General features: G+C 40.7%; 1 protein-coding gene across 1 annotated transcript in view; it reads left to right on the top strand.

Annotated features, from left to right (window-relative positions):
- ME1 (malic enzyme 1) overlaps nt 1-27,031 on the top strand; it is a 144,211-nt gene that overhangs the window by 79,036 nt on the left and 38,144 nt on the right. Inside the window, exon 6 of the mRNA XM_066612481.1 lies at nt 5,941-6,044. Within this exon, the coding sequence (XP_066468578.1) occupies nt 5,941-6,044 (104 nt within the window). The remainder of the gene's footprint in view (nt 1-5,940; nt 6,045-27,031) is intronic.

The raw sequence follows: 27,031 nt of genomic DNA, 5'->3' as shown, positions 1-27,031 counted from the left end.
ATGTTAACCAGACTCAGTGAGTACCCCTTTTGAGAATACTAAATATTATGTTCTAAATAGGCACGAAGGAAGCTGGTGCTGCAGGAGCAGATAGGTGAGCATGCATGTGCATGCGTGACAGAATGCATTTATTCATGAATGTAGTCACATGGGTTAATGGGAGATTTCATGCATGCAGGAATTTCTAGACAGACCTGCTGGCTGATTTGTACTTCTGCTCTGGCCCCCCTGACTTAAAGGGATTTCACTGACTGAGGTATGGGGAAGGAACAGAGGATGTGAGAAAATACTGATACATGCTATAGACATTGCTAGTCTTTGAGCATTTTATTTTTCTTGGCTCACATTGAAAAAAAAATGGTTCCAGTAGCAGTAACATTTTATAGCTTAATTTTCATCAACCTATGAGAATGTTTTTTTATAGAAACTTAATTTTAGATGACGATATAATGCTAGAAAGGACGGTTCTTTTTATGGATAGCCAGCTCCTTTGTAGTATCACATGAATTGTGTGATTCTAATTAGTTTGTGGAGCATAAAAGCATATGCTTTGTCAGACTAAACAGATGAATTTGGATAGGATGCCAATGTGAACATTAAAAATGTTTTCATGCCAGTTTAAAGGAAATAGTTTGCAAGACCAAGGAAGGTTTTACTAAAATAACTTTCATTATATTTATTTAGGTTTCTAATGTTTGCAGTCTCTTTGCAAATTTTTAGTCTCAAATGTAATGTTTTGTGCCTACACCTCTCAATATTTACACAGTCATTTGTCAATTTCCTTTGAGCTATGCTCTATATATGCCACTTTCCCAACATTTCAAACCAAAAGACTTGCTCACTGAGGGCCCTATCCTATCCAACTTTCCAATGCCAATGCAGCTATGCCTATGGGGCATGAGTTGCATCCTGCAGTGGAGGGGGGCAGTCACTGAGGCCTCCTCAATGTAAGGGAATGTTTGTTTCCTTATCTCAGGGCTGCATTGAGAGAAATGTACAGGTTGTGCCTCGTTAAGTACTGATTTGACATCCTCTGACTTGACTCACCACTAATACCAGGGTCCACCTTTAAAAGCCTTGTAATAAGGAAAAAAGTGCCAAAATCCATTTCCTACTTTTGCACTATTAAACTGCACCAGTTGAAAGTTTCTCGGGGTTAAAGATAGCTTTAAAGACCCATTTCCTGGTTTCTTGCTCTTCATTGTTGCCCCAGAATGCATTGGTATAAATGCTATAATGCATTCAGCCACTAGATGGGGTGAATAATGGAATCTAATGGAATAATTTCATTCCATTTGATTCCATTATTTATTTAGATTTATAACCACTTTTCTAAACATCCAAAACAGTGTACAACAGAGAAAACACATAAAGATAAAATAAATTCTTAAAATAAAATCATAAAAACCATTAAAACAATTTAATAGATAACAATAAAGAGCAGATTAAAATGTCAGCAGCATAAAAGTGTATAGGAGTCCCTAAGACGTTCCTCCTTCCCCATAGGTCAGGCCAAACAGGTGGGTCTTCATCTAGTGGTTGAATGCAGTATAGCATCAATACTTATGCATTCTGAGGTGACAATGGAGAAGCAAGAAACCTGGAAGTGGGTCTTTAAAGCTATTTTTCCACTGATTTGGTATCCATTGATCTTTTTTTTAATCCACTGAGGATTCTGGAATAGAACCCAGTGGATAACGAGGCATGACCTGTATGTGTTGCAGAATATGCACTACAGATTAATGGCCCAATCCTATTTGGATGCTGCACCAATGCGCACAGACACTAGCGTGATGTTCGTCATATCCTAAGCCAGTCACACAAACACACAATAATAATAATAATAATAATAATAATAATAATAATAATAAACTTTATTTGTATCCCGCCCTTCTCCCTAAAAGGGACCCACACATATCCATGGAATGCCTTCTTGAGCAGAGCAGAACAAGTGTAGAAAGATAGCCTCCTTGGGAGAGAGCAGCCATGTAAAACACACAAGTCTCTCTATGGCAAGGGTTTGAATCCGTTCGCAGTGTGCTGGTAGCTCACTGCACAAAGACACAGCTTGGGAGCCAGGCAGGTGGGTTCTTGCTGAACCAAGGGATTTGTCCTAACCAGCAAGGAACCACCTTTTGCATGACTGGCCAGGAACATAAAGGGTAGCGATGAAAGAGGAGGGGGGGAGGCAGATCTTGAACTCAGATGGTCTTCAAAGCCACCATCTGACCACCCAGCCACAGCAGGAGACAAGTGTATGTTATCTAGCATTTAATATCTTGCATCACTGCAAACAGGCACACCTGACTGGGAGGTTGTAATACATCAGCCTAACAGTGGGAACACTGCATGGGCTGATCACTAGCCTGGTGTGTGACACAGGGTACCTAATGCAGTGGCCAGTGGGCTTGAGAGTGCCCAATTCTGTGCTAAATGGTTCAGTGAGAACCACCAATGTCCAGTTCTGCTTGTTGTTGGTTCTGATCTGTTCAATTGAGACCTGATCTGTTCAACCTTTATTTTCATGAGCAGCATTGCTTTCCCTGGACTCAGGTACATTTCTGCTTTCCTTCCTTCTTTCTGCTCTTCCTTTCCTTAATCTTTTCCCTTTGTACTGGGTGGAAGAGAAGGGAGGGAGCACATGAACGCAAGGCCCATGTCTTCTCATTCTTGTAAAGCCAAGTATGGTTTGGTATCATGTCTGAGTATCCCAATAGTAATACTGGTGGGGCCTCTTTATCCTTGGGGCTTCCGTTCCTGGACCCCACCCCCACCCCTGCAGATACTGAAAACTGCAGATAATGAAATCCATGGTTTTGGGGGCCAATTGGAGCTGAATGGGGTCCAGGAGCCATTCTGAGCTTTGGAGAGACCATGTTTGACCTCACTGAGGCTCAGAATGCCATCTGGAGCCTTTTTCCAGTGACTTCCGGTTTTCGCGAAAAGTGGAAGTTGCTGAAAAAGGTTTTGGTTACATTCTGAGCTTCAGAGAGGTGCATGCGATGATGAGGTTCTAGTCGCCTGTGGGAGGTCTTCAGTGGGGTGATCCAAGGGTTTGGCATCTGTGGTGAAGCAAATCCATGATGCTGAACCAATGAATAAAGAGGCCCCACCTGTTTGAGCAGATTTTCAGACTTGCAGCTAGAACAGAGACATCTTAATGTGGAATGAAGCGTACTTTTCCCTTAAACACTAATAATGTTGTGGCCCTTACCTATTGGATAAAGGGTTTTGCCATATGGCTTTGATGAACAATGTACAGTAGGTTAGCTGTATCCTACTCCTTGAAGCAGTCTTTCACAGTTCATAAATATCAAGTGTGGGTTGTCTTATTGCTGATTTATGAATCTGATTATTTAATATGAAAGTAGAAAGCAAAAACATATCTATGGCTAGATCTTAAATCACTGCTGTTTTAAGGATTGGACACAAAGGGCTCTACTTTGGTGTACTTCTGTAACATGGCTATACTAAACAGCCCCCCGCTTCTCCCAGGGTGCTCCAAAAATGCTGTGCAAATTTATAGCTAGTGTTGGGGGGGAGGGGTGTTAGAATTGTGCCTTGGCAATTGCAGTTCCAGGGCACTGTAGCATTATTGTAACTTTTTAGGCACCTTGAAATCTTGCATTTTATTCATGGCCCAAACACAAAGGTGTGATGTAAAAGTTAAAATGAAGGTTGAAAAAATAATTAGGAAATTATAATTCTTTGAAATATGTTTGTATACTGACGGTAATATGTCCTTGTTAATAACCAGCTCCCTTCTGTCTTATTCCTTATGTACATGAGTTTTCCAATATAAGGATAGGGAAAGATAAATTGTAGCTCTATTAGATCATGGTTGAACAATTCACTGAGTACAAATAATTACTTCAGAAACCTGTCGTGAGCTAGAAGATTGTGCAAATGCACATATTTTATCTATACCAAATTTGTGTAATTTTCATTTCCCACTTGCCAGGAATCAACATCTGGTACAGTGTGTAAAACTATTTTGGTTGCGTTTATGCAATTTCAGAAATAATGCTAGAGGTCTTAAAATTTTGTCCATTACTTATTTCAATGTTTACGCCATCACAAAGGAGAAAAGTTAAAAGTGGATTTTAGCTTGTCTAAGGATAGAACAGCATGGTGTACATAATTCTGAGATGGGGGGACTTTTAAAAAATGTATAATGTGGCTTGCTGAGGGTGTTCATAGAAATAGAAATTTAAGTGTTAAGTGTTATGAGGCTTGATATAAACAATGAATAGTGTTGAAATAATTCTGTAATGAATATTTGGCATTTGTGTCGTGCTTTGCAGAAAATGAATAGTTTTATTTGCCATACATAGTTCATGAAGTACTGAGGCTAAGTACTCATGAGTACCGTGGCGTGACCCAGAACGACGCTCAATTCCACCTCATGTCCACTGCCTCTGCACAATTAAAAGAAAAAATAGCACCCACTTAATCACATTCCTTGTGTGGTTTCTTCAGTTGCAGAAATGCAGAACTTCCATGTCTGATTTCAAAGGACTGTGCAAATCAAGGAGCTCCTTCATGTGTGCAGTGCCTGTAAATCAGACTGGAAGTCCTGCCCTTCTGTGTTTTGAGAAACTGCATGATGACACTGTAAAGAGGCAGTGGTGGTGGCAGACTTGGGTGAAAGGCACCCCAAATTTGCCACCTTCTCTCTCCCTCTTGCAATCTGCTGCTAATGGATGGGCTGCTCCTACTGAAGCTGACAGGGAGTGGCTTGCCTAAAGCCACCTGTCATTTCATGGCAGAGATTCAAACGTTAGACTTCTTGATCCATACTTCAGTCTGTTAGGTTTGGTGTTGTCGTCTTGTCCGTCCCCTGGCCTGTCCCCCTGGCCAGGAAGAACTTTTCCATTGGCTATAATGGGAGTTTTCCTCTGGGGAAAGTTAGCAATTGCAGAGGGAATATGGATCAGGACCATAGGAGGGGAAAAAGCTTAATGCTTCCCTCCCTCCTGTGGGCCTGATTCAGAGAAGGGCTATACTTTCCTGCTATATACATTTAAGAAAAACAAACATGTAACTTCCATTCACCAAATAGGTTTATTGTCTAGTTTTGCCCTTAGTCGCTCTTCAGGAACCTTCACTTAATGGTAGGCTGGTCTGAAATAACAGTAAAACTGCTGAAGCAGAAATGTTATGTCTATGCCTATATCTGTGCCTTGAATACTCTCTGCTGAACAATCATATTCAGACTTAAAGCTTTGATTTTAGTTTGATGTAGGCAGGTGTGCGCTTACTTAAAAGGCACGCAGTATTTTGGGATTTGTAAATTATAAGGTATACTGTAATGTTCTCACATCTGAAATACAAAACCAATATTTATGCCCAAAAGAGAATGTCGTACGTACTCTGTAATTGCATCTTGATTTTTGTTTTCCTGTATCTTTATTGGAAAGTACTTTTCAATATACGGTATTAAATTTTACTGTATAATTTTCTGAATTAAATTTTAACTCACTTAGGAAAGGCAGAAAACATCTTCATGGAATTCTGTTAGTATTTCTTTAATCTCTAAAATTTTCTGACTTGCTTTTTACATACAAAGAGATACATTATTTTTTGTGAGATAAAAATTGATATTTTTTTTACAAATGAACAAATTGATGCACATTGGCTCTAATTCTTCAAAACTGCATTGTTTATTCTTGTTTTCTGGACTTATCTAAGCTACATGCTTCTCAATTTTATACTAGTTTTAGCTGTCATAGTTTCCCATAGGGAATCTGAGGAATTGTATTTTGTGAGAATACTTAGAGAAAAATTTTTATCATCTTCCCACAGAACGTGTGAGTTCCCTGGACTATGTGAATGACAACAGACCAGATTAAAACTCCAGTGCAGATACACACATATGCTCTCTGGTTTAGAATCTGCCAAATGATATCTAATTTATTCTTTCCCCATTATTTTTAACAGGAATTGCTAAAAGATCCTTTGTATATTGGACTGAGACATAAACGCATCAGAGGCCAAGCTTATGATGACCTTCTAGATGAATTTATGCAAGCTGTGACTTCCCGGTAACTGGTTTTATTTGTGCAATTTATGCTGTAGAATGCATCTGAATTTCATTTTACTCAATGAGAAAAGTGAAGCAGCCAAGAAAAGATGCATGTTTTTTTCTCTTTTTTCATTTCTTTAAAACTTTATAAAATGCATTCAATAGTTTGAGCTAATTTATTTATAACTGTACGCAATCATGAATTTCCTTGGGTAGAATAGGAACAGGAAATAAAAGGAAATGTTATCATTATCTTGGGAAAAACCTTTGTTTATAAAAGAACTTCATTTACATTGAAAGAAACTACAGGTGGAGTCTATTTATCCACGTTAGTTCCGTTCCGTGACTCGACGCAATTAACAAAAGGCTTTGTGCTAAATTCCATAGAGTTACGCAAATATGCTGCAGCCTGACACTTCCGGATGGAAGGAAACTAAGGCAGCTGTTATCAGTCCCCTCCCTTCTGCCCTCCCGTTGCCAGCTGTCACGCTTCTTTCACAGGTGGGATGCTGAGCTTTTAAGAGACCAGTCCCATGCATTTCTACTCAGAAATAAGTCCCATTCCAGTCAATGGGGCTTACTCCCAGGAAAGTGTGGAGAGGATTGTAGCCTTGCTGGGCTGTTTTGTTTCTAAAGGCTGGAACAGGGTGAGCCTGTGGGGGGGGGGGGGCAGGAATTCAGCAAACACTCCCTGGGTTTTTTAAAGCAATCCCCTCTGTTGCTACCGCACCTGCCATTGTGTGTGTGTGTGTGTGTGAGAGAGAGAGAGAGCAGGAGAGTGAGCTCCACCTTGCTGCACACCTTGCTACTCTGGCTACAGAGGTTTTCTGCCCCCCTCCCCTCTTCAGTTTCTTTGCTGGCTCAGGGGTTCCAAGAGCTGAGCTGTTCCTTGGCAAGGGGAACCTCTTCCATGGCTCCAGGGCTATTACCCTGTCTGGGCGAGGTGGAGCCTTTTTGCAGTGTTTTGGGCTGCCTGGAAACGCCAGCGCAGGGCAAAGGAGGCAAAGGTGTGTGTGTGACTTTCAGTTCCCCCACCCCATTTGAGACAAATCTGCAGATAAAAAATCCGTCGATAAATAGGTTGCACCTGTGCAATGAGATTAGGCAGCCTTTATTGACTTTTATTGCTATAGTACTTGGAGGTTTGCTTATTATGTTTTATGGCCAGGCTCTGTAAAGTATTGCACTAGCAAAGAAGGTGCTGCACTTCATGTTACACAGTTCCTACATGGGAAATAGTAATGTGTGGGAATTTCTGCAGCAAATGCAAATTGTAATGTATATTGGTTGTATTCATTTGAGACATTGTTGTGTAGAAACACTGCACTCCTGCATAGGGATGCATGACTATCCATTGACCCTCTGTTAAAAGGGTTTGAGGTCTTTGTGTTGATCAATTGTGGGAAGTGCAAAAGCATCCAAATGTTACTTCCTCTACTGCCCAAATATTTACCTTGGGATGGGGAGTGGGGTGACAAAAGGCAGCAGAGATGGTGGTGGTTGGGCACTTTTGAGATGCCTCCTGGACTTCCCTCTTCATCAAGCCTCAAGGGACCCTGAAACTTACCTTGGAGCTGGGGGAAGTCCACTGAGCTAATGCAGGCTGCTTCCTGGTTTTAACTCTGCCGGGACTACAAGTCTTAGTAGGTTTCTCAGGGAAATGATACTCTTCCCTTTCCGGGAAAGGTATGTGGAGTTTTTGTGCTACCTTTGCCACAGTGGTCTTCCTCTGTCCTAAGGTAAGTTGCCAAGTTTCCTGGTGCTGGGAGGAGATGGTAGTGGGGTGGTTTGCAAAATTGGGGTGAACAGGGCCTGTCCAATTGTGTTCCTTTGCACACAGGGCTGTTTTTTTGCCCCAGTTCTGCCATAACAAATCAATTAGGGGAGCTGGATATTCATGTAGGTCTTCTTTTGGATAGAAATTTTGAAGTAAATTTTTTGATGTAAAAATGCCATATAACAAGAAATTATCTGTTGATTTCCATTAGAATTATACCAAAAAGTTGGAAAAAGCATGGATGACATGTAGCAGAATCTGTCTCCCTCCTCCCACACTGAGGCAATGTTATTAATTTCCAGTCTCAACATGATAGTGTGCCATAAACAATGAGCTGTATCAAAGCTGCTTGTAGCACAAAAGGCGTGTTTAGTAAAAGCCAGATGGTTCTATGAAGGACATGCTACATGGAAAGTAAAAAAAAATGTTCCTGAGTAGATATCTGTTGATTCCAGGATAAACATCTAAGGCTGCAAGCCTAACCTCACTTTCCTGGGAGTAAGTTCCATTGAACACAATAGGACTTACTTCTGAGTAGATCTGCTTAGGATTGTGCCCTAATGATTTCAATCCTGTATTCATAATGTACAGCTCATGCTTAATCCTGAGGATGTTCAAGAAGTCAGAGACAAAAGGAGACCTAAGTTTGGTCCTGCATTGGAACAATTGCAGTGCAGCCTGTGATTACAAGCTGATTGCTACTAATTTTCTATGTATTTTATCTATGGTTCATAAGACTTCCCGCCCCCGCCCCCCAAAAACAACGAAACAACAAACCTGTTCTAAGCAGAACTGCAGAAAATGAAATCTGTGGTAAGGTAGTTGAATAAAGTTTCTCATGTTTGCTTCTATTGAATCGGGGCCAAAGTATAGATCAAGGGTGTCAAACATAAGACCCAGGGGCCTGATAAGGCCCACAAAAGCTTTTTATCTGGCCCTCAGGCTCTCAGCTTCTGAGCAGTGCTGAGGTGTTACTGCTGAAAGGGCAGTCCACATGAAAATTGGGCTGTTCCTTATCTTGAAATATGAACAAGATTTGCATGTTTTCTGTCATTTGCAGCTAATGAGTTCCTAAGTGAGAAAAGGTGTTTATTTTTGGTTATGACCTGTTTAATGACATCTTGTCTAATGACATCACTTCCAGCCTCAGCAGGCTGATGAATGCTGTTCAGCCCTCTGTATGAAATGAGTTTGATGCCCCGGTATAGATTATCTATAGCCACTTCAGTTTTTTGAAAAGAAAGCAACCTTTAGGGTGCAAAACAGCTGGGGGCAAACTGTTTGGAGTTGGGGGGGGGGGAATGGCCCAAAGAGAAGGGACTAAAGTAGCCATTGCCTGGCATTCTTCCACTGAAACATGTGTTTTTTGAGGCTACTTTTGTGGTTTTGTTTTAACTGAAGAAAATATTGAAGAAAGATGCACATGGCACTTTCTCATATGCCAACTGTTCAGTGAGACTTACTAAAAACCATTTCTACCCATTGCATATGTGCAACAGGAATCAAATGTGTACACTTGTGGGCTGGGCAGAAATGGGTTAATATTTGTAAATTACTGTATAAATTCTTACTCTCTTACATCTGGCTGAGGTGTAATACCGATACTTTGGGCTTACTGATATTTTGGGCAAAACCATTTTTCCTTTAGTATTATTAGCTTTGATATATTTATTTGAAAGATCAAAGTGCTGTGTCACCTGGTCAGTTGCACAAGTTGAAAACCATGTTTGTGTTCAGATTAAAGTCAAAATAGATATTTTCATCTAATGATGAGGTTTCTAACGCAAAGTACATAAGAAGGGCTATCCGGTGACCAAGCTTCACAATTATAGCCCATAGTAGTTTCAACCGTAGATAAAGTATGAAATTTTGCACCTCAGTGCGGTACCTTGTTACTTACCCTTTGTAGCTAGCCGAGTCTCATTTCTTCAGGAGGAGTGACCACCTTACCCTTCTTTTCTGAACATTTCCATGATTTTGGGCTTCTGGAGTTGACTAGCTGATGCTACTCAGCAGACCAGCTCACACCAGACCCTGAAACCACTGGCTTCCTTTTGCTAGCATGGGCACTTCTTACCTGTTGCCTGGAAGTTATTTTCTACCTAGAGGGTTTGACCCTCTGTGTATATCCTTTTATTAATGATAGTAAATGGAACTTACTCCTGGGTAAGTGTGGGTAGGATTGCAGCCTAGGATTATTAAAAATTCTCCTGCTTGATGATGTCACTTCTGGTGAATCCTGACAAATTCTCATTCTAAAAAGTGGGTCCCAGTGCTAAACATTTAAGAACCACTGTCCTATGACAAATTTATTGGATCTAAAGATACATCATGGACCTTAGGAGAGGGAATAATCAGATTCACTTTTACAATATTTAGGTGGTGCCTCAGTACCTGCTAGCGTTCTCGGACCCCTTGCAGATACCAAAAATTGTGGATAATCACATCCACAATTTTCCGTCCCCCTCTCCTTCCGAAGGGGACTGGAGTTGTGCTACGGAGGGCTTTCTGAAGCCCAGAGAGGCAGTGTGTGTCCACCCGCTGCCCCTGCAGGCTTCAGAATGGCTCAGAGAGGCGCAAAAAGCCACTTCCAGTTTCCCATAGTTTCAAAGTTTGCTTTTTTGCCATATAAGGTATTCTGAGGTTTGGGAAGGCTTCTATTCTGGCATGCTGCCTCTCCAGGCTTCAGAAAGCCCTCCGAAGGGGACCGGAGCACAAGTCTCATGTAGAGCTAAGTCTTGCTCAGTGCAGGTCCTCCAGATCTGTGGATGAAAAATGCGTGGATAAACAGGCTTCACCTGTATGTCGATTTGGGCTGTTTTATGAATGGAACATGAGCATCAGGCCCCTAATTTTGTATTATAAAACTTGTTCTAGCAACTGCAATATGTCGTGTTATTATTTTTGACTAAGTGACCTGATGTTTTCATTCTAGTTCTTGACATCTCTTAGAGAGCTATTTGTTGTTTTATTCTTTATGTAACCTTTAGCAACAGAGGAAGACATTTATCATAAAAGAGTGACAAGGAACATACATGGCAATTTGCAAAATGGCTAACACAGCAAGAAAATGTACAGACTGTATTATTTCCCAGCATGCCTAACACCCTCAAGTTGTACATATTGGGACAAACAGGCCAAACAGTTGTATAATGTCTTTGAGAACTTTGGCTGTACTTTTCCTGTGCCTAGTTTTTTTTTAAAGTGCGAGAAGAGAAATGGTTATTGACAATGAATTAAATGTCTGGGTGGTTGGTGGATCCTCTCAGCAAGAGTGCTAATCCCTAGGAAACAGCAGATGGTTGGTGATATGCATGTCAACCTATGCATTTCATACGTGTAGAAAAAAGGAATTTGTGCATGAACGCTCTATTGTGCAAAGGTGGAACAGACCTCTGTCTCACATTCAGGGAAAGATAAAAAAACAGGATTGGTACAATGGATGACCATGTCAAATTTCTAGAAAGCCAAAACAGCATTGCTTGTTGCAACTTTTAGTATATTTCAATAAAGGGAAACCTTAAAACTGCTCATTGTCAAGCCACTGTTTATTAAAATATTTATTTATATTTATTAAAATATAATTTTATTAAAAACAAGTTTATTAAAAATAAAAAGGGAAATAAGTATGTATAGGTTTTCTGATTTTTGCTCAGTCATGTAGAAAACCTAATGGGATGTTGAGTTCTTCTAATAAATCTGTTGGAGAATTATTTGACTGAGAAAAGATAATTTCATTTCCGAACTACTATACAAGTTTGGTGTAATCATTCAAGTGATTTAGGGCCCAGTCCAACTTTCCAGCATCGGTGCAGCCACAATGCAGCCCCAAGGGAAGGGAACAAATGTTTCCATATCTTGAAGAAGCCTTTGTGACTGTCCCCACACCACAGGATGCAGCATTGACATGGCTGCACTGATACTGGAAAGTTGGATACAATGGGCCCTAATTCCTTACAATATTTGGCATCTGCAGTACTCACAACACTCAGAAAATCCTTACATCGGTCCGTGCTTCTGTATTTATCACTGTGATTTATACACAACTTAAGAAGATTAGGTCTGAAACACTGGAAAATACTGTGGTGGCCATGTTTGTAGCACTATACAGATCTGGTAACTGATGCTTCATTTGGCACCCACACTGAAACTAGCATTAGGCTACAGCTATAAAAGGCCCACATACTGGATCTAGTCGTTATGTTTAATAAATCACAAATAATGCCTTTTGATTCTTCCTTAATAAGTGTTTACATTTAGAGGCCTCCTAAATTTCTGAAATCCTGTACACGTTTGAACATAATGGGACTGACTTCTGAGTAAACATGTATAGGATGCATATCACAGATTTGCACAGGCCCACTACAAACCGTCATCCTAAGCATACTTACTAGTAAGCATTTCTGAGTGCCATGGGAGTGACTTCTGAGGGACTTTGAGGACTGCGTTGAAAAACTGGGCTGCAAAGTTTGTTTTCTTTGGGATTGGAATTTGAAGAGAAGATTTGCAAACTCTGGCAAAGAGACAACTTGTTTAGCAGTGACCGGGATTAGTCTTCTGCAGATAGAATGCTGCACCATGGGGGTGATGCAGGAAGGAAGTGGGGATTCATATAGGGGAGGAAAGTTAGGAGCACCCAGCCCATGTACCGATTCCAGTATTTTCGCTGTGGCTATGAATTGCATTTCGTTTAGCACTGGCAGTAGCGGCAGGTTGGTGATCAAGTATGAAATTGCTGGAGGTGAATATAAGAACTGAAAGGTGGAATTAATTCAAATTGAATTTAGGTTCCCTGGCAAAGACGCAGAAATTTTGTCTGAATTCCTTACGTTTGTCATCCAAGAATTTTAATGAGCAATTGGAGTAATTTCTAATTCTATTGTTCCATTGGCCCTATCACAGGGAAATTCAATTACAGCGCTGTCTCACACACAATATTACTATGCTGTTGACCCACCCAAGAGTGAAGTAACATACTTGGCTACAAAAGCCAAGCACTTAATTCTTTCAGAAACATAAGTGCCTGAATTGATTTCAGCACTGCAAGATTATAACTTCAAAATTATAGCTGTCTCTTTTTGCTAGTTGTTTCACACTTGGAGTGGTAACTGCACAGTGAGTGCTACCAAGTTCTAAATATGTATGTGATCTAGACATATTTTAATAAAAAGCAAGTAATTACGAGTAGAGGACATATGGAACTACTTGGCACAGCAAATCCATCTGGAAAAACCAAAGTATTATTTTTAGAAGCTAATCAAAAACGCTAGAAATTTTTAACCTCTTCTTTACATTATAGTTTCTGTCTGATAGAAATTCTTTTTGTTTATCTGCCATAGGAGCTTCTATTAGAAAACTATTAGAAGTGAGCCAAGCATTATTTATTTTATTCAGAAAAAATTAAGGTGTATATTAATTTTCAAAACCAACAATTTCCATCAAGCCACTGATATTGAGCTTCTGTCACATAAATGTAATCAATAAGTAATTGTGCTGTTTGTATGTGACTTGGTTGTACAGAATTGGGCAGTGCATGGTTCTCTGCTGGAAAGTGAAAGGTCTTTCTTTCTGTCCCTTCCTACAGGAATGCTGTTTCCCTTATACAATGGATTAGGATTTTGAATGGTCAAGCAGAGTTTGAGCAAGCTGTAGGATTGGGTGTCAGCCTATGATCTGGAAAAAAACCCAAACCTCTTACTTGCTAATGTGGCTATTTTTTGTAATATGACTCAAGGCTGCTTCTTCACTGCAGTGTTCCAGAATTCCCAAGTTATTTTACAGAGCAACACTAAAGTCGTCATACTGGTGAAGGCTTAACATCTTCTGGTATTAAGCCAAACTGACTACTCAGCATTGGATTTTTTTAAAGAGCTTGCCAGGAGACCACAGAAGCTGTAAATTATGGATGGAAAATATTTTTAAAGGACAGTATTTGCAAACTAAATTTACCAAGTGCAGCTGGTTTGCTATATTTTCCAAATCAGTTTTAAAATATGATCCAGCTGCTTGCATTTTACAATTAGCTGACATACCAACATTATGTCAAAAATCCTAAAATGACTTCCTGATTTTCTATACACTGAGGACGTTAGTCTGGAATCAATGGTGAATAGGACTTGACCATTTTTTTGGTAATAGAATGCGAATACATAACTATTGTATCATAAATAGGAGAAAGCAGTGAAGAAGTCTGGCACTGAAGTGCCTGCTTTACAATTTCATGAATGTCCTACCCTGTTAAGCATTCCATTAAGCTGCTAGATTTTTTTGTATTCTGGCAGCGCAAGGCTCTTTGTAGTGGTGCAAAAGTCAGGCTGCTTTTTCGTGTTTCTGGGCCACCAATTGTCACATGTGCCAGCTTCTATAGGAGGCCCTGCTGGTGTTGTATGTTGGTGGTGGGGGTGTTTTGTGGGTGGGCAGGAAGGAATAGCTTTAGGGAGGTAGGTGCGTAAGGAGTGGGTTAGAGTGGGTGGATCTCAGTGTCAATGACTTGGAGCACCAAGCAAACTAGACTAAGCACCACTCTTTTTAGTAGACTCATCAAGAAACTAAAGTGAATGCACTTGCAAGATCTGTGTGGGCATTCTGTCCGATCCACCACACTGAACTTACACATTCTTAGAAGAACAAGTCACATCACAGAGGGCTACATACTAGATTCAGCCAGTTTCTCATGAGCAGCCAGCAGAAAAGACCAGGAGGGGACTATTCAAATATAGAACAAGCTGTACAGACCAAGGCAGTGGCTCAGGGCCCAGTCCTATCTAACTTTCCAGCACTAGTGCAGCTGCAGTGCAGCCCCAAGGTAAGGAACCAAATGTTCCCTTACTTTGAGGAGGCCTCTGTGACTGCCTCCCAACCACTGGATGCAGTGCATACCCCATTGGTACAGCTGCTCTGGCACAGGAAAATTGGATAGGATTGGGCACTCAGGCACCACAGACGTAAATACATTTGTTCCTTTCCTATTCAGTTAACCATGGTTACATGTTGGATTGCTCTATTTGAGCTTTCCAGAATCATTCCCATGGGAATGCGTGGTAGGCTACTTCAAATACTTGAGTATTTGTGATCAAATAATCCAAATGCCAGTTAAAATCCAGTATATACTTTACTAATATTCTTTCTTTGACCTTATTCTGTAATAGTGATAGGGTGCATATACGCAAGGCTTTGCAAAATTAAAAAAAAAATCCTTAAGTGTTTGACTTCATGGAATTAAATATTTTCTTTTTAATTTGGCACCAGTATTATAATAAATCTGCATAATCTGAAAACTTGGTTCAGGATTTAATCTTCTTCATTGAATACTGCTTCTGATAACTAGTGTTTAACTAGTTTTTCTTAACTATTAGCAGTATTTTCTTAACTACATAACATAACAGAAATCATATTACCCATGTACATAAAGAGTAATTATAGCAAACATCAATGTCACACCAAAGTGTTATTTCCCAAATTATGTTGGAATTTCTAAAGGTAAACTTTAATTTCAAAGCCAAAATAATTTTTTCCATGATTATTCAATATGCAGTGTAAAAGTGAAATGTATAAATCAGCCAGTGTATGTCCTAAATCAACTTTACTTTCAACCTTTTTTCTGCAACAATGACTTTATACATAACCTACAACTTGCTCTTTCATTTGGAAGGCAGTACGCCGAAGGGACAAATGGTGGCTTTCACTTCAGTAAGAAGAAAGTAAGCTTTTCCAGTCAAGCTTGAAGCATGATTGGTATTTACACTATAAATTCAGGAAGTGACAAATGAAGGAAGCAGCTTTATTTTAATTTGTTTAATTCCCTATCAGTTCTTTCTAATGAGCAATTTACCCAGCCTGAGTGAGGTATGCAGTAATAAGGCCAAGCACATTATCCTTAATATAGGAATAGTAACCACTCCTACCTACTTCCTCCTGTGGTTGGTGGGGGAGTATTGCTGGCTGTTGATTTACATATGGAGACCCAGCCTTAGGAACAGATGCTTCCCTCCTCTACTTTCCTGCATGAGTTCCATCCTTTACCATATTGGCCTTAACCATTGGTTAGGATTATATCTATAACAAAGCTGATCATGGTTTTGAAGAGAATTTGCAAACATTCTTTAATATGGAATAAACATGGTTCTATATGTGCACATGCATGTGTATTGGGATGGGAAGATTGTGGATTGGTATTTTTGGTGGATCACCGAATAGTTTGCAGTAGATTGGGAAGGATCTGCCAGTCCTTCAGTTGCAGTGTTTCTGTCTGCACTTATGTTTATGACCTGGTTGCCTTGGATCAGGTCTTTCTTCAGCTGGCCATTTTTTGACTTTTGTTTTAGAGTCCAGGGTTTGTGCTTGTAAATTCAAGGTATTCCAGTGTCTCACTCATGGGAAGCAGTTGGTAACTGGCTCTCTTAATCCACCATTTTGCACCCAGCTTCATTTGGTTACTCTTCAGGTTCTTGTGAAAAACAAAGTAGATCCCATAAGCTTGAAGTCTTCCCACCCAGATGAATGTGATAAAAGATTAAGGCAGTGGTACTCAAACTTTCCTGGCCAGTGGCTCCCTTGACCCCCATGGCTGTTGGCCATGACTCCCCATCATGTTCCTGAGGGCTGGAAGTGACATCATTAAACAGGAAATGGCCAGAAATATTAACTACATTAAATATAATATTATAATATTATATTTATTATAATATAATCTTAAATATTAAATATATATTAACTTCTTGGTTTCACTTCTTGGTTTCACAGAGAAGGCCCTCTGCTTTGGTTCTGGAAACCCCAGCAGATAACAAATTCCACTGGATGCTGAAGTCCAGCACCCAATGCTCGCCGTGGTATCTTAATTGGAGCCTTTGGAGGACTTTTCTGGGTCATGTCGGGCTGGCCACCCATTCTGTTGATCTCTGTGGGCCTCAGAATGGCCTGCAGAAGCAACAAGAAGTAACTTCAGGTCAAACCGGAAGTTGCACCCGCAAACTGGAATTCACTTCCAGTAGCTTCCGTTGACTATTCTCAGGCCCGTGGAGGCTGATAGAATGGGCTGTGGGCGTGGTGTGACCTAGAAGAGGCCTCTGGGTAAGACATTGTGGGAGGCACCTCTGTATCTGCAGATTTTGAAAGTAGTTCCTTGACATCTTCTTTTGTTTGATTTGAACTGCTCTCAGAATGATGCAGAAGTGGGGGACACACATAATTGATTGAATACAAAGAACTCGGCAAGATGTTATCTTTGCAGTTGATGCTAGAATGAAGTGATTAATATGTTGCATGCAAGACATACAAAGCCAGAGTTCTTCCCACAGACATCTGTTTTTAATTTAATTATTGCATGATATTTTTAAAAATGCTATATGGTGGTTCTGACTCAGGTCTGTAGGCTAGCCACATACCATGTTGTCCAAAGGACTGTTCCTATGCTATTATTAATTCTGCTTTTATCATTCCCATGGCTCATGTTCTGTTGACAAATGATTTTTTTCCATGTAAGCAATGGATAGAAATGGTACAATGAAATCCTTTTTAACACAATCTCTTTAATATTTCTTGCACTGGCTCACTTAAAAGCAGAAAAGTATGTTCGTCATGGCATCAGATGACCCTAGGAATTGTTGTAATGTAATCATTGTTCTTCTTGGGTTGATGTGTGTCCCCCCCCCCAGTTCCTCTTTTTAGTTAACCTTCACCTAGTGCCAGCTCTTATATCTGCATAGCTCAAATTTCTTGTCACCACTCCTGAGTATCTTTCAGATATTTACCCATAAAAGACGTACAAAATTTATTTTTTCTTGGATTCTTTCCATTGCTTGAATCTGCCATTCACAACACTGAAATTAGCCAAGAGAATGATGGTATAGAGTTTTCTCACAGCATTGTATGAATAGTGTTTCTTAAAATGCTTAACTTTGTATGTCCCTGAAGCACTGTCACTTAAAAGGTATTGCTGCTTTTGTATCCCATAATAATGAAATTTCAGTTAAAACATACCTTTGTAACATTTCTAGACAAAATTGCACGATCTAAAAAGGGATCCAACGCAGCAATACTTTGCTAATTTTTGTGATTACTGTCATTCTTAAATATTGGGTTACTTGGTTAAAATATTAAAAACAGGAGTTGGGAATTTAAAGTTTAGCTGGTGGTTTTCTTAAATATGGAATAGCCATCATGTTTATAGAACTTAAATCTCTATAGATTTAGTGTTCTGGAATAAGAAATCTCCATTATTTATTGTGAGGTGGTAGTGTGACCAGACTAAAAGACAAATCCTTAAAATATGAGACACCCTTCAAATCAGTACTTGAATTACAAGAGGTCAGAGGAGGCCAGTCTTAGCTACTATTTTTAGAAGGGGGGAAGGGTGAGGGTGTCAAAGCTAACTTAGATTTGGCTAAAACTAGGGAGGGTCAAGGGGTGAGTATATTCCTCCTACTTTTTCCTCTAATTCAATCACTGCTTCAAGTAAAGAGATACAAGGCAAATGGCATAGCAATTCTATCGTACTGGTTGTGTTGGTGTAACATCAGCATAACTTGGTTGAGATGTTATACTCATCCAGCAAGAGTAGTGAAGAAATGCAAACAGTTGGTTCTCGTATCAAATATGAGTTGACTGTACATACTAAGGATGATGTTAGCCTGAGGTTGAAAACCTGGGAGAACCCATTTTCACACAGGTGCTATGAATATCCTAATATCCTTGACTTTACACCATCAGTCATAAAACTACATATTCACTGTTACAGACAGGTAGCAGGAGTGCAGATACAATGGCAAGAGTGCATTCTGGAGGTGGGTGGTGGTGGTTCAGCCCTGGAAGGGAGGAGGGGGTGGTGGAGCAGACCTCCACTGCATCCTAACCCTTACCCCAGACCTACCCACATTACACAGGGCTACTCAGTTCTGTGGTGGCTAAATTTGTGGTGCACATCTGTGTAGCCCCACTGAACAGGCTGGGATGCTACACAGGGTAAGGAAACAAATGTTCCCTTACCCTAAGGAGACCTGCTGCCTGTTTGAATCCAGCACTAGATACTGTATGAGCCTAGCAACCCCACTGTGCCAGTGTTGGATAGTCTTGGGCTGCCCATAAGTTTTGAATAATAATGCATCTTTGGATTGTTTGGATCTGCACTGCAAAAACCACATTTAGTTTTGCAGATTAGGTTGCCAAACTTGCAGTCTTGCATTGAGGAAATGAAAATACATATGGAAAAAAGGAACAGATTTTGGACATCCCTAGAGCTTATGAATCTTCCCCTGCTTTTTTGTAGCTTGGTAAATATAGGCTAATCCTCTTAAATAACTAAATAGTCCCAAGCTTACCACAAACCCAAGCTATTCTCATTACTACAACCATGTCCATAGTATACTAAATGAAAGTATGAGTTGACTTCTAGACTTGTATAATTCAAGTTTTTAAGAAATCAGTACTCTGTTCTAACTGAACATCTTTCAGGGCCTTGGTGTGATTGGTTATTGGTTTTGCTGGGAAGCTTACAAAATTGTAATACTCTGTAATTATTACTATTTTCATTGAATGCCAGAAACAGAGGGATGTTTAAATGCTTTCCGGACGAAGGCACAACAATTTTAGCAATATAAAATTGGCTGTGATCCTAGTTTTGCATTTAAGAGTAATAAAGCATAAGATACTGAGTGGAATCGCATGTCAGTAAAATTGTTCTACCTGAACAATGTCAAATGATTTTTGCATCTACTAGACTGAATGCACTTCCAAGATCTCATTAATTCAATCCCTAGGGACAAGCCTTTCTGGACAGATAGATACAGTTACTACACTTCTTTCCAGACCACAGTAGGGAGAAGGTATTTTAATCAAGATAGTTCTTCACTGATGTGTTAAATTGAATCTGTACTTTGAACAGTGGTCTATCCTAAACATGAGAGCAAAAATGTCCTTTTTTGCTCTGGCTCCATAAACAAAACAAAAGAAGGAAAATATGCCATTTATTTGCTACTGATCAAAACATTTGGGAAAATAAAGTCTGTAAGTGCTTGCATTGGTATGGTTGCACAGCACATCTGAATTTGTGTAAATTGAAGGAAATTTAGGTAATGAGCAGCGCACTTCTATCTTGCACTGAAATAGGCAGGCTAGGAGTCCTGCACTGTATCCAGTGCAAGATTGTGGCCCGAAGTGGCTCAGCCAGAGGCAAGGGGAAACTTTTCCTCTTATCCCTGGGTAAGCCACCATAGCCCCAGTGGGTCTCATCAGACCTGTGCCAGGAGGTGACGCATCTGCTGCTCCTATGAGGATAATGGAGCAGCTTGGGAGCCATTCAGCCCTGCCTGTGGAACGGGGTTGGGATTGGGAACCCACCCTCAGCTCACCCTCCCCCACCCGAAACACCTCCCTCCCTCCTCCTCCCCGCCCTCTCCAGACCCCTGCTTTGGCTGAGCTCAGCTGTCACAACCTTCCCTACCCAGGTCAGCACAGAGGCTGGATGCAGCTGGTCCAGCTGACATGTGAGGAGGCGCAAATTTGCTTTATGGCACATTCCTTGTGCCGACCTAACACAAGATTAGGATTGCACCCCTAATTATTGTAATCATAAATTTACTGAATGACACTGTAGCAAAGGCTTACTCTGCCTATAGTTTTGCTTTTGGAAAGAAAAAATATTAAATATCATTGTATTCCACCAATGGAAAAAGCCCTTATATTTTTAAAGATATACAATAATCACATGATAAAGTTTCCAGTAGTCTGTGAAAATTGTATTCCATAAGCAATTGCATTAAAAAAAGATCCTGGAAGTTGTTCTGTTTCAATGCAACTATATTTGTTCAAACTTTCATAGCAGAATGAAAGCTAGATTTCTAACACTATATAGTACTGAACCTCATGATTACATTACTTTGGATGAGGTAATCGCACATGCTTGCTGTTAAATGCACTCACTTAAGGATTTACTGTTTTGTACAAACCCTTGATTGTATTGCTTCCAGTCTTGGAACATGTATTTGAGATGTTAGACTCATTGAGCAGGGGTGTCCAAACATTTTGGCAGGAGGGCCACATCATCTCTCTGACACTGTCGGGGGTCAGGACAAAAAGAATTAATTTACCATTGAAAATTTGAATAAATTTACATAAATGAATATATTAGAAATGGAACTTATATGAATGAATGAAGGTATTGCAGTAGTTCAAGGCCTATAAAAGGCCTTGCACAAAGCAAGGCCAGCCTTTCCTTTGCTGCCACTGCTGCATCACAGACGTGAAACAGCAAGTAGCGGAAGGAGCCCTTGTCCCACAGCTCAGGTGAGAAGTCGAACAGCCGTCCTCATGCTGACAGCAGTTGCGTCAGGCCAGCACGGGCTCCAACAAGTCTCTGGAGGGCCAGAGGCTCATTGGAGACTGGGGGCTCCCTGAGGGCCTGATTGATGGTCCCCAAGGGCCGCACGTGGCCCCCAGGCCGGGGTTTGGGCACCCCTGGAGATAGCAAAGTAGCTTGATTTTGTAGTGTGACCACAGAATCCGCAGATATAGAGGTCGCCATTTAAATGCCTTTAAAGAAGAAAAAGCACAAATTGCATTTTTTACTTTTGCACAGTCAAGCCACGCAGTTTCCAAGCTTCTGGGGGCTAAAAATAGCACTAATGACCCACTTCTGGGTTTGCGAAGGTTCCTAGCTCCTCCCATGTTTGCCCCAGAATGCATCAGTATAACTCTATACAGCATTCCAGTTGACCCCCAATCTGTGTAGCATTTGCAGAAAACTTGACCAAAGAATGAATGTTTTCTCTGCATTCTCTGTGGGCTTTTGTAAAAGAGAGTGCAGCATGTTCTGTCTTCTCTGACAGCCAGAAGGAAGGAAACTCTTTCCTTCTCTTCCCCAAGTTCTCTATGAACTGAAGAGGAGTTTGGGGAAAGGATGACTTGTGTGGTTTTGTATTCTGCCTTTTCAGAAGACTGAAGTGCAGTGCCTTGCTGCCTTCTGCAGAAGCCTGGGATAGAGGCAAAGAAAGCATGCCTCCCTTTTGCCAAAATCTCTGCAGTTCCTTAGGGAAAGGAGTCTTTGTAAGGTGTGAGGAGTGGTACAGTTGCCAGAATGGGGAAAGTTGATTGCTCTTGGTGAGTGGATTTCTAGAACTCTATTTAAAGCTAGCTGTGGTTAGCATTAACTTCTGAGAAGAAGGAGCAAAGGAAGGAGGAATTTACACAGGAGGGAGCATGTGAACCTGAGGGACATTATTGGTATCTTTCCCATGGTTAAGAGATGAGAAATATGATTTGCAGTAAGACATAGAGACTCTAACCAGAGTTCAAAATGTATGACAGAATTAGGAAGGGTTTAAACTTTTGGATCTGAAGCTAGCAAACAAAAACTGTTCCAAGTACCAGCCTAGAGGCAGAGATAGCCTGTTGGTTAGTGAAATAAAAGGCAGGATGGTGTTGCTCCCATTCCACAGATACAATTGTTCCTCCTCTTCCCTTCCTAAGCCTTGGCTGTGGATTGACTCCAAAACATGGAGCCTGGATGCAGGCTCTATTATGCTTGGGCAGGTACTGTGTGGTTTTTCCCCCCCTGTGTTGGGAGTGAAAAATTTTGCTTAAACACTCAAGTACCCATGACAACATCTCTAAGCAGTATTTTGAGTATCAAAAGAAAAGAGAAATAGCTTTTGATTTTCTAATTCACACTTTTTAAAAACAATCTTGACATTCAGAGTCTTCATACAACCTACAGATATGTTTGGCCTAGGTCCAAAAACTGATGTTAACTAAACTTACACTATCCAGGTACTCTCAAGGATCTATTTTCATAAGAAATGAGTAATTGTAAGTTAAAACGCAATACTTTAAAGAACCTGTTTGCCATCCTTAATATTTCCCTTATTGGGATGGTCACCCTTGCATTACTGTTTAACGGTTTCTTGTTTTAAATATTGTTGACACCATATCAGAGTATGATGTTGCAGACTGGAGAGAACTCTGCTAGTTAAAGAATGATAATCCTAATGTGGGATCACAGTTTGAAGCCTATAGTTTTGTCGTGGATATTTTGAGACAGCCTTTCATTTTCTGCGCTGCTTTGAATGTAACTGGCTTTGGCAGTCTCATGCCTAAATCTGCCAAGCCATTTGTGTAGTCCAAGTGCTACATGCCAAGCAACAGAGCAGCCCATTTGTGAGGTCTGCTAGTCATGCAGAACACAAGAAGAAAAGCACACAAGTTGATCAACACAGCTTTCTCTGTTGAAAGATTTTTGCCTGTTGTTAATATTTTTACAGCAGTGTAAAATGATTTTTTTTATTAAGCTGTACTGAAGCTTATTCATTCCTACCTGAGATAACTTAAAATTTAGCATGGTGTGTTAATAAAACCAATATGGCAATGCTGTAAAAATACTTAACAATACAAATGCCCACTTTTAAGATCCAGCTGAGCAAGATATTGACCATCTTTAATTTTCATTGTTGCTGCAGGGGGAATTGATGCATACAACTTCTGCCAAGTCACAAGGTGACTGAGGTGGAGAGGGCTTGGAGAATGTATGTAGTCCCAAAAAAATCCAGAATAGTTTTCTTTTTTCTGAATACGTCATGTTTATATCTGTTACTATTAAGCACTCACTTTTCTGCTCAAGAGAACAAGCTAATTGCAAGTGCTTCTGGCACAGAGAGTTTCCAAATCAATTCCTAATTAAAATCTTGCTGTATTTTCTGAAAATTACATTATTTATAAAGAAAATATGGTGTATATTTAATCTGTTCCTTAAACCAAAATCTACTTCATTGTAACTTTCAGCATCACAGTCTTCTGTGAATAAAGACTGCAGTTAGTGTTATTAATACAATCATTAACAGTGTCAACATTTTTATTATGAACTTTACAAAAGATTAAAAACTCCCCTGCCAAAAATGACTTAAAAAGAATTTTTAAAGAAATGATAGAACAACAGATGGAATGGAAAGACAGATTGTGAAATAATAGTCTCAAATTGTGGATGTCAAAAGAAACACATGGTAAATAGAACTTTCATTCTTGCCTCCCCCAAAAGAAAACTTGTTCATCTGTATGAGGAGTAAATATCAGTTTTTCTGTCACATGTGTGGCTTATCTTGTCCTACCTACAGTGCTGGCCGGTATAATGGGGTAGACAGGCAGCCCAATCCTGCATACCTCTCCCTGTGCTGATGTACTGCATCCCTCAGGGGAGTTTCAGGTCCCAGAGTTCACTCCAGGTAACAAAACAGAGTGGGGATTTTTTGCTGTCTCTTTCCTGCTACAGCTTGTGCCACCTGAAAAGCTGGGGACCTTGTGACCTGACAAGAGAGATGTGCCAGCTGGAGGAAGGACATCAACAGAAATTAGAGCACTCCTCTTTGGACAAGCTGATGTATCTTTCATTTGTATAAGGGCTCTTTGGATATTATCCTATATAACAATAGAAGAAATTTAAGAGTAAAAATCAAGAAGGTAATCAGATGATGCATCATAGAGAAAGAGTGATTAACAGAGATATCCCATTTCAAGCAGATTGTATTGGCAAATACTGGTGAATTTTAAGGCATCCTGCTATCACCCAGCCAGTTGCCTCTGTGCTAGTGCTGCTGTTGCAGGTTGCCACTGTCCTCTTTATTTTCTTTTTTGCTCCTTTTCAAATCAGTCAGGAGGATGCAGAGCTCTTCCCCTCCTTCTAGGTCAGTGATTGTCAGCCTTTTCCATCTCACAGCACACTGGCAAGGCACTAAAATGGTCAAGGCACACCACCAGGTTTTTGACAATTGACAAGGCACACCATGCTTCCAGTGGGGGCTCACATCTCCCATTGGCCTTATTAATAAATGACTTTCCCCCAAATTCCTGTGGCACACCTGTGAACCACTTGCGGCACACCAGTGTGCCACTGCACAGTGGTTGTAAATGGCTGTTCTAGGTCAACGTACTGCAGTCATGCCACAGAATAAGGGGGTGACTTTTGGCACTCAGAGCTCCAGAAGATTTTAGGCCACCCCTGATGATTGATATGTTCAGGAGCTGTTTCAAGCATAGGGAAAAACAAGAAAGGATAGGATCACTTGCTAGTTGCTCCCATGTTTTGGTTGCAGCAACCTCCAGATTTGATCCTGGGCATGTCTGATTATAAAAGCTTTGGTAGAAAGGCTGGAAAATACCTCTGTGTGAGAACTTGAAGGGCTTGTGTTAGTTTCACACTGGCCAAGATAGACCAATGGTCTGACTCACTATAAAGCAGTTCCATATGTTTAGAGAGAATGAAAGGAGATGGTTACTACAGCGTGAGTTCCAGGGCAAGAAGTGACTACAGTGAACGAAGAGATGGCACTGAAAATGTGAAATCAAAGAGGAGGGAGAAGTAAGAGTCTTAGTATCTAACATAACAATATTTTGTTATTAAATAACAAAAACAACAATTTGGTTGTTTCCTTTGCATGATGGAAAAAAATTGGATCCTTTGGATTCTCATAGCTGAAGAAAGGAGGAGATCACAGCATAAGATTGGAAGCTAGAGAACAGTCATGATGACTAAGAAGCAGTGAGAATTGGAAAGTCCAGATGTTCTCTGACTCACTTTAGTTCCCAGGCTCTGGGGCAGTAGGAATCCAATTGTGAGTAAGTGCTGACAGCAGCACTTTGTAGAGGAAAGAATTTCTTCTAGCTATAGATCTTTTCTCTTCCAAATACACTCTTAGAATAAACTTCTGTTCAGAAGAAAGAGAGTGCCTTGTCAGCCCAACCAACCATGGGATTAGTGACAAAAGTCTACGAGAAGCAAGTCCTGACATATGCACTACAATCAAATGGATGCCATTTCATTATTTCCTAGAGTTTCATCAAGTCCAAATTCACTTCTGTGCACTGGGGAACATGAGTGTGCCCCCCTCCCAACCAATCACAATGATTTTCATTGTTTTGCTCTTTGAGGCATCAAACACAGCCACTAATGGAGTTAAAATGGACCAAGGCAATTTATGCTAAAGAACTTTAAAAACCTTTGATTTAACCTTTGAAGTAATTTAGAAGAATGTTACATATTCATACTTAATCAAACTTATTACCATATATGACATTTCCTATTCTTGGAATATCAAAGTGTTTGAGGTTGATTATTTTGAGAAGCCATTGTGCTGTGACAGTGGCTTCTGTGGGAGCCCTGATGCCAGAAAGTTGGCACAGGTGGTGGGCAGAACAGAACGGGGATGGGGTGGGTTGATGGCAGGAAGGAAGTAGTTATTAACTACAAGAGCTCCACCAATACCCTATCCCCCTTCGTTGACTTGATCCACATTACCTAGGTTTACTCTGACTTCTGCCAACAGAATTGCTGGCCCAGGTCTGAGTAGACCTATAGAACAGTGTTTCCCAATCAGTGGGTCGCAAGCTGATTTTTGGTGGTCGCGAGAAGTTTATAAAAAAAATTATTTTTTAACTTTGCAAGCACCCTTGCCCAGTTTGCAGAAGAAAATCATTAACTGGTATGAGGTAATCCTCATAACCCCCAAATTCAAATGTCACATTTTCTCATTTTCTCTGTTAACGGGTGTGCCATAGATTATGTGTGAACCCAGTTTCAACCTTTGTCTGGCCTGGAAGTTCCTAACTGCACATCTTGCTTTCTAGTTCAGCCTTCTGGGTACCCTGGAATGACTGCAAAGGTTTACATTTATGTAACCTCTACATAGGAAGACATTGAAATTGCATGATACCTTTCAAGGATGATTCAGAAATAGACAAATTAAAGAAAAGAAATAGGGCAATACTGTATATCAGAGGTTTTCAGACTGGGGTGTCGTGACGCCCCAGCATGAGGGCCCTGGCCTCTTTGCCCTTAAGGGGCAAGGGCAGGCAGGGAGGAGGCAGCAGCGCAATCCCCAGGATTGCGCCGCTCAGGGGGCTGCAGGGGCTTGGCTGCACTTACCACAGCCTCCTGGGGGTGTGGGGAGCCCTGCGCGGCTGTCTGCAGGGCTCCCCGATGCTTCCAAAGTGAAAGTGGGGTAATCACACCCTGCCTCTGCTAAATCGGAAGCAGAGTGCGATTGCTCCACTTTAACTTCTGACGGGGCTGCAGGAACTGGGGTTCACTCGCCAGTCCCTGCAGCAGTGTCCTGGGGGTCCAGGGAGCCCTACGCAAGCCTCTGCAGGGCTCCCCAGGTCAGCAGCAATGATAGTGGAATGATTGCACTCCACTTCTGGTTTTGTGGAGGCAGAGCACGATCGTTAACTTTCACTGCTGCTGACCTGGGGAG

This window comes from Tiliqua scincoides, chromosome 1 (genome assembly GCF_035046505.1).
Source record: "Tiliqua scincoides isolate rTilSci1 chromosome 1, rTilSci1.hap2, whole genome shotgun sequence".
In the NCBI taxonomy this organism is placed as follows: Eukaryota; Metazoa; Chordata; class Lepidosauria; order Squamata; family Scincidae; genus Tiliqua; species Tiliqua scincoides.
The sequence above is the reverse complement of the archived record's forward strand: the minus strand, read 5'-3'. Positions and strand labels throughout refer to the sequence as shown.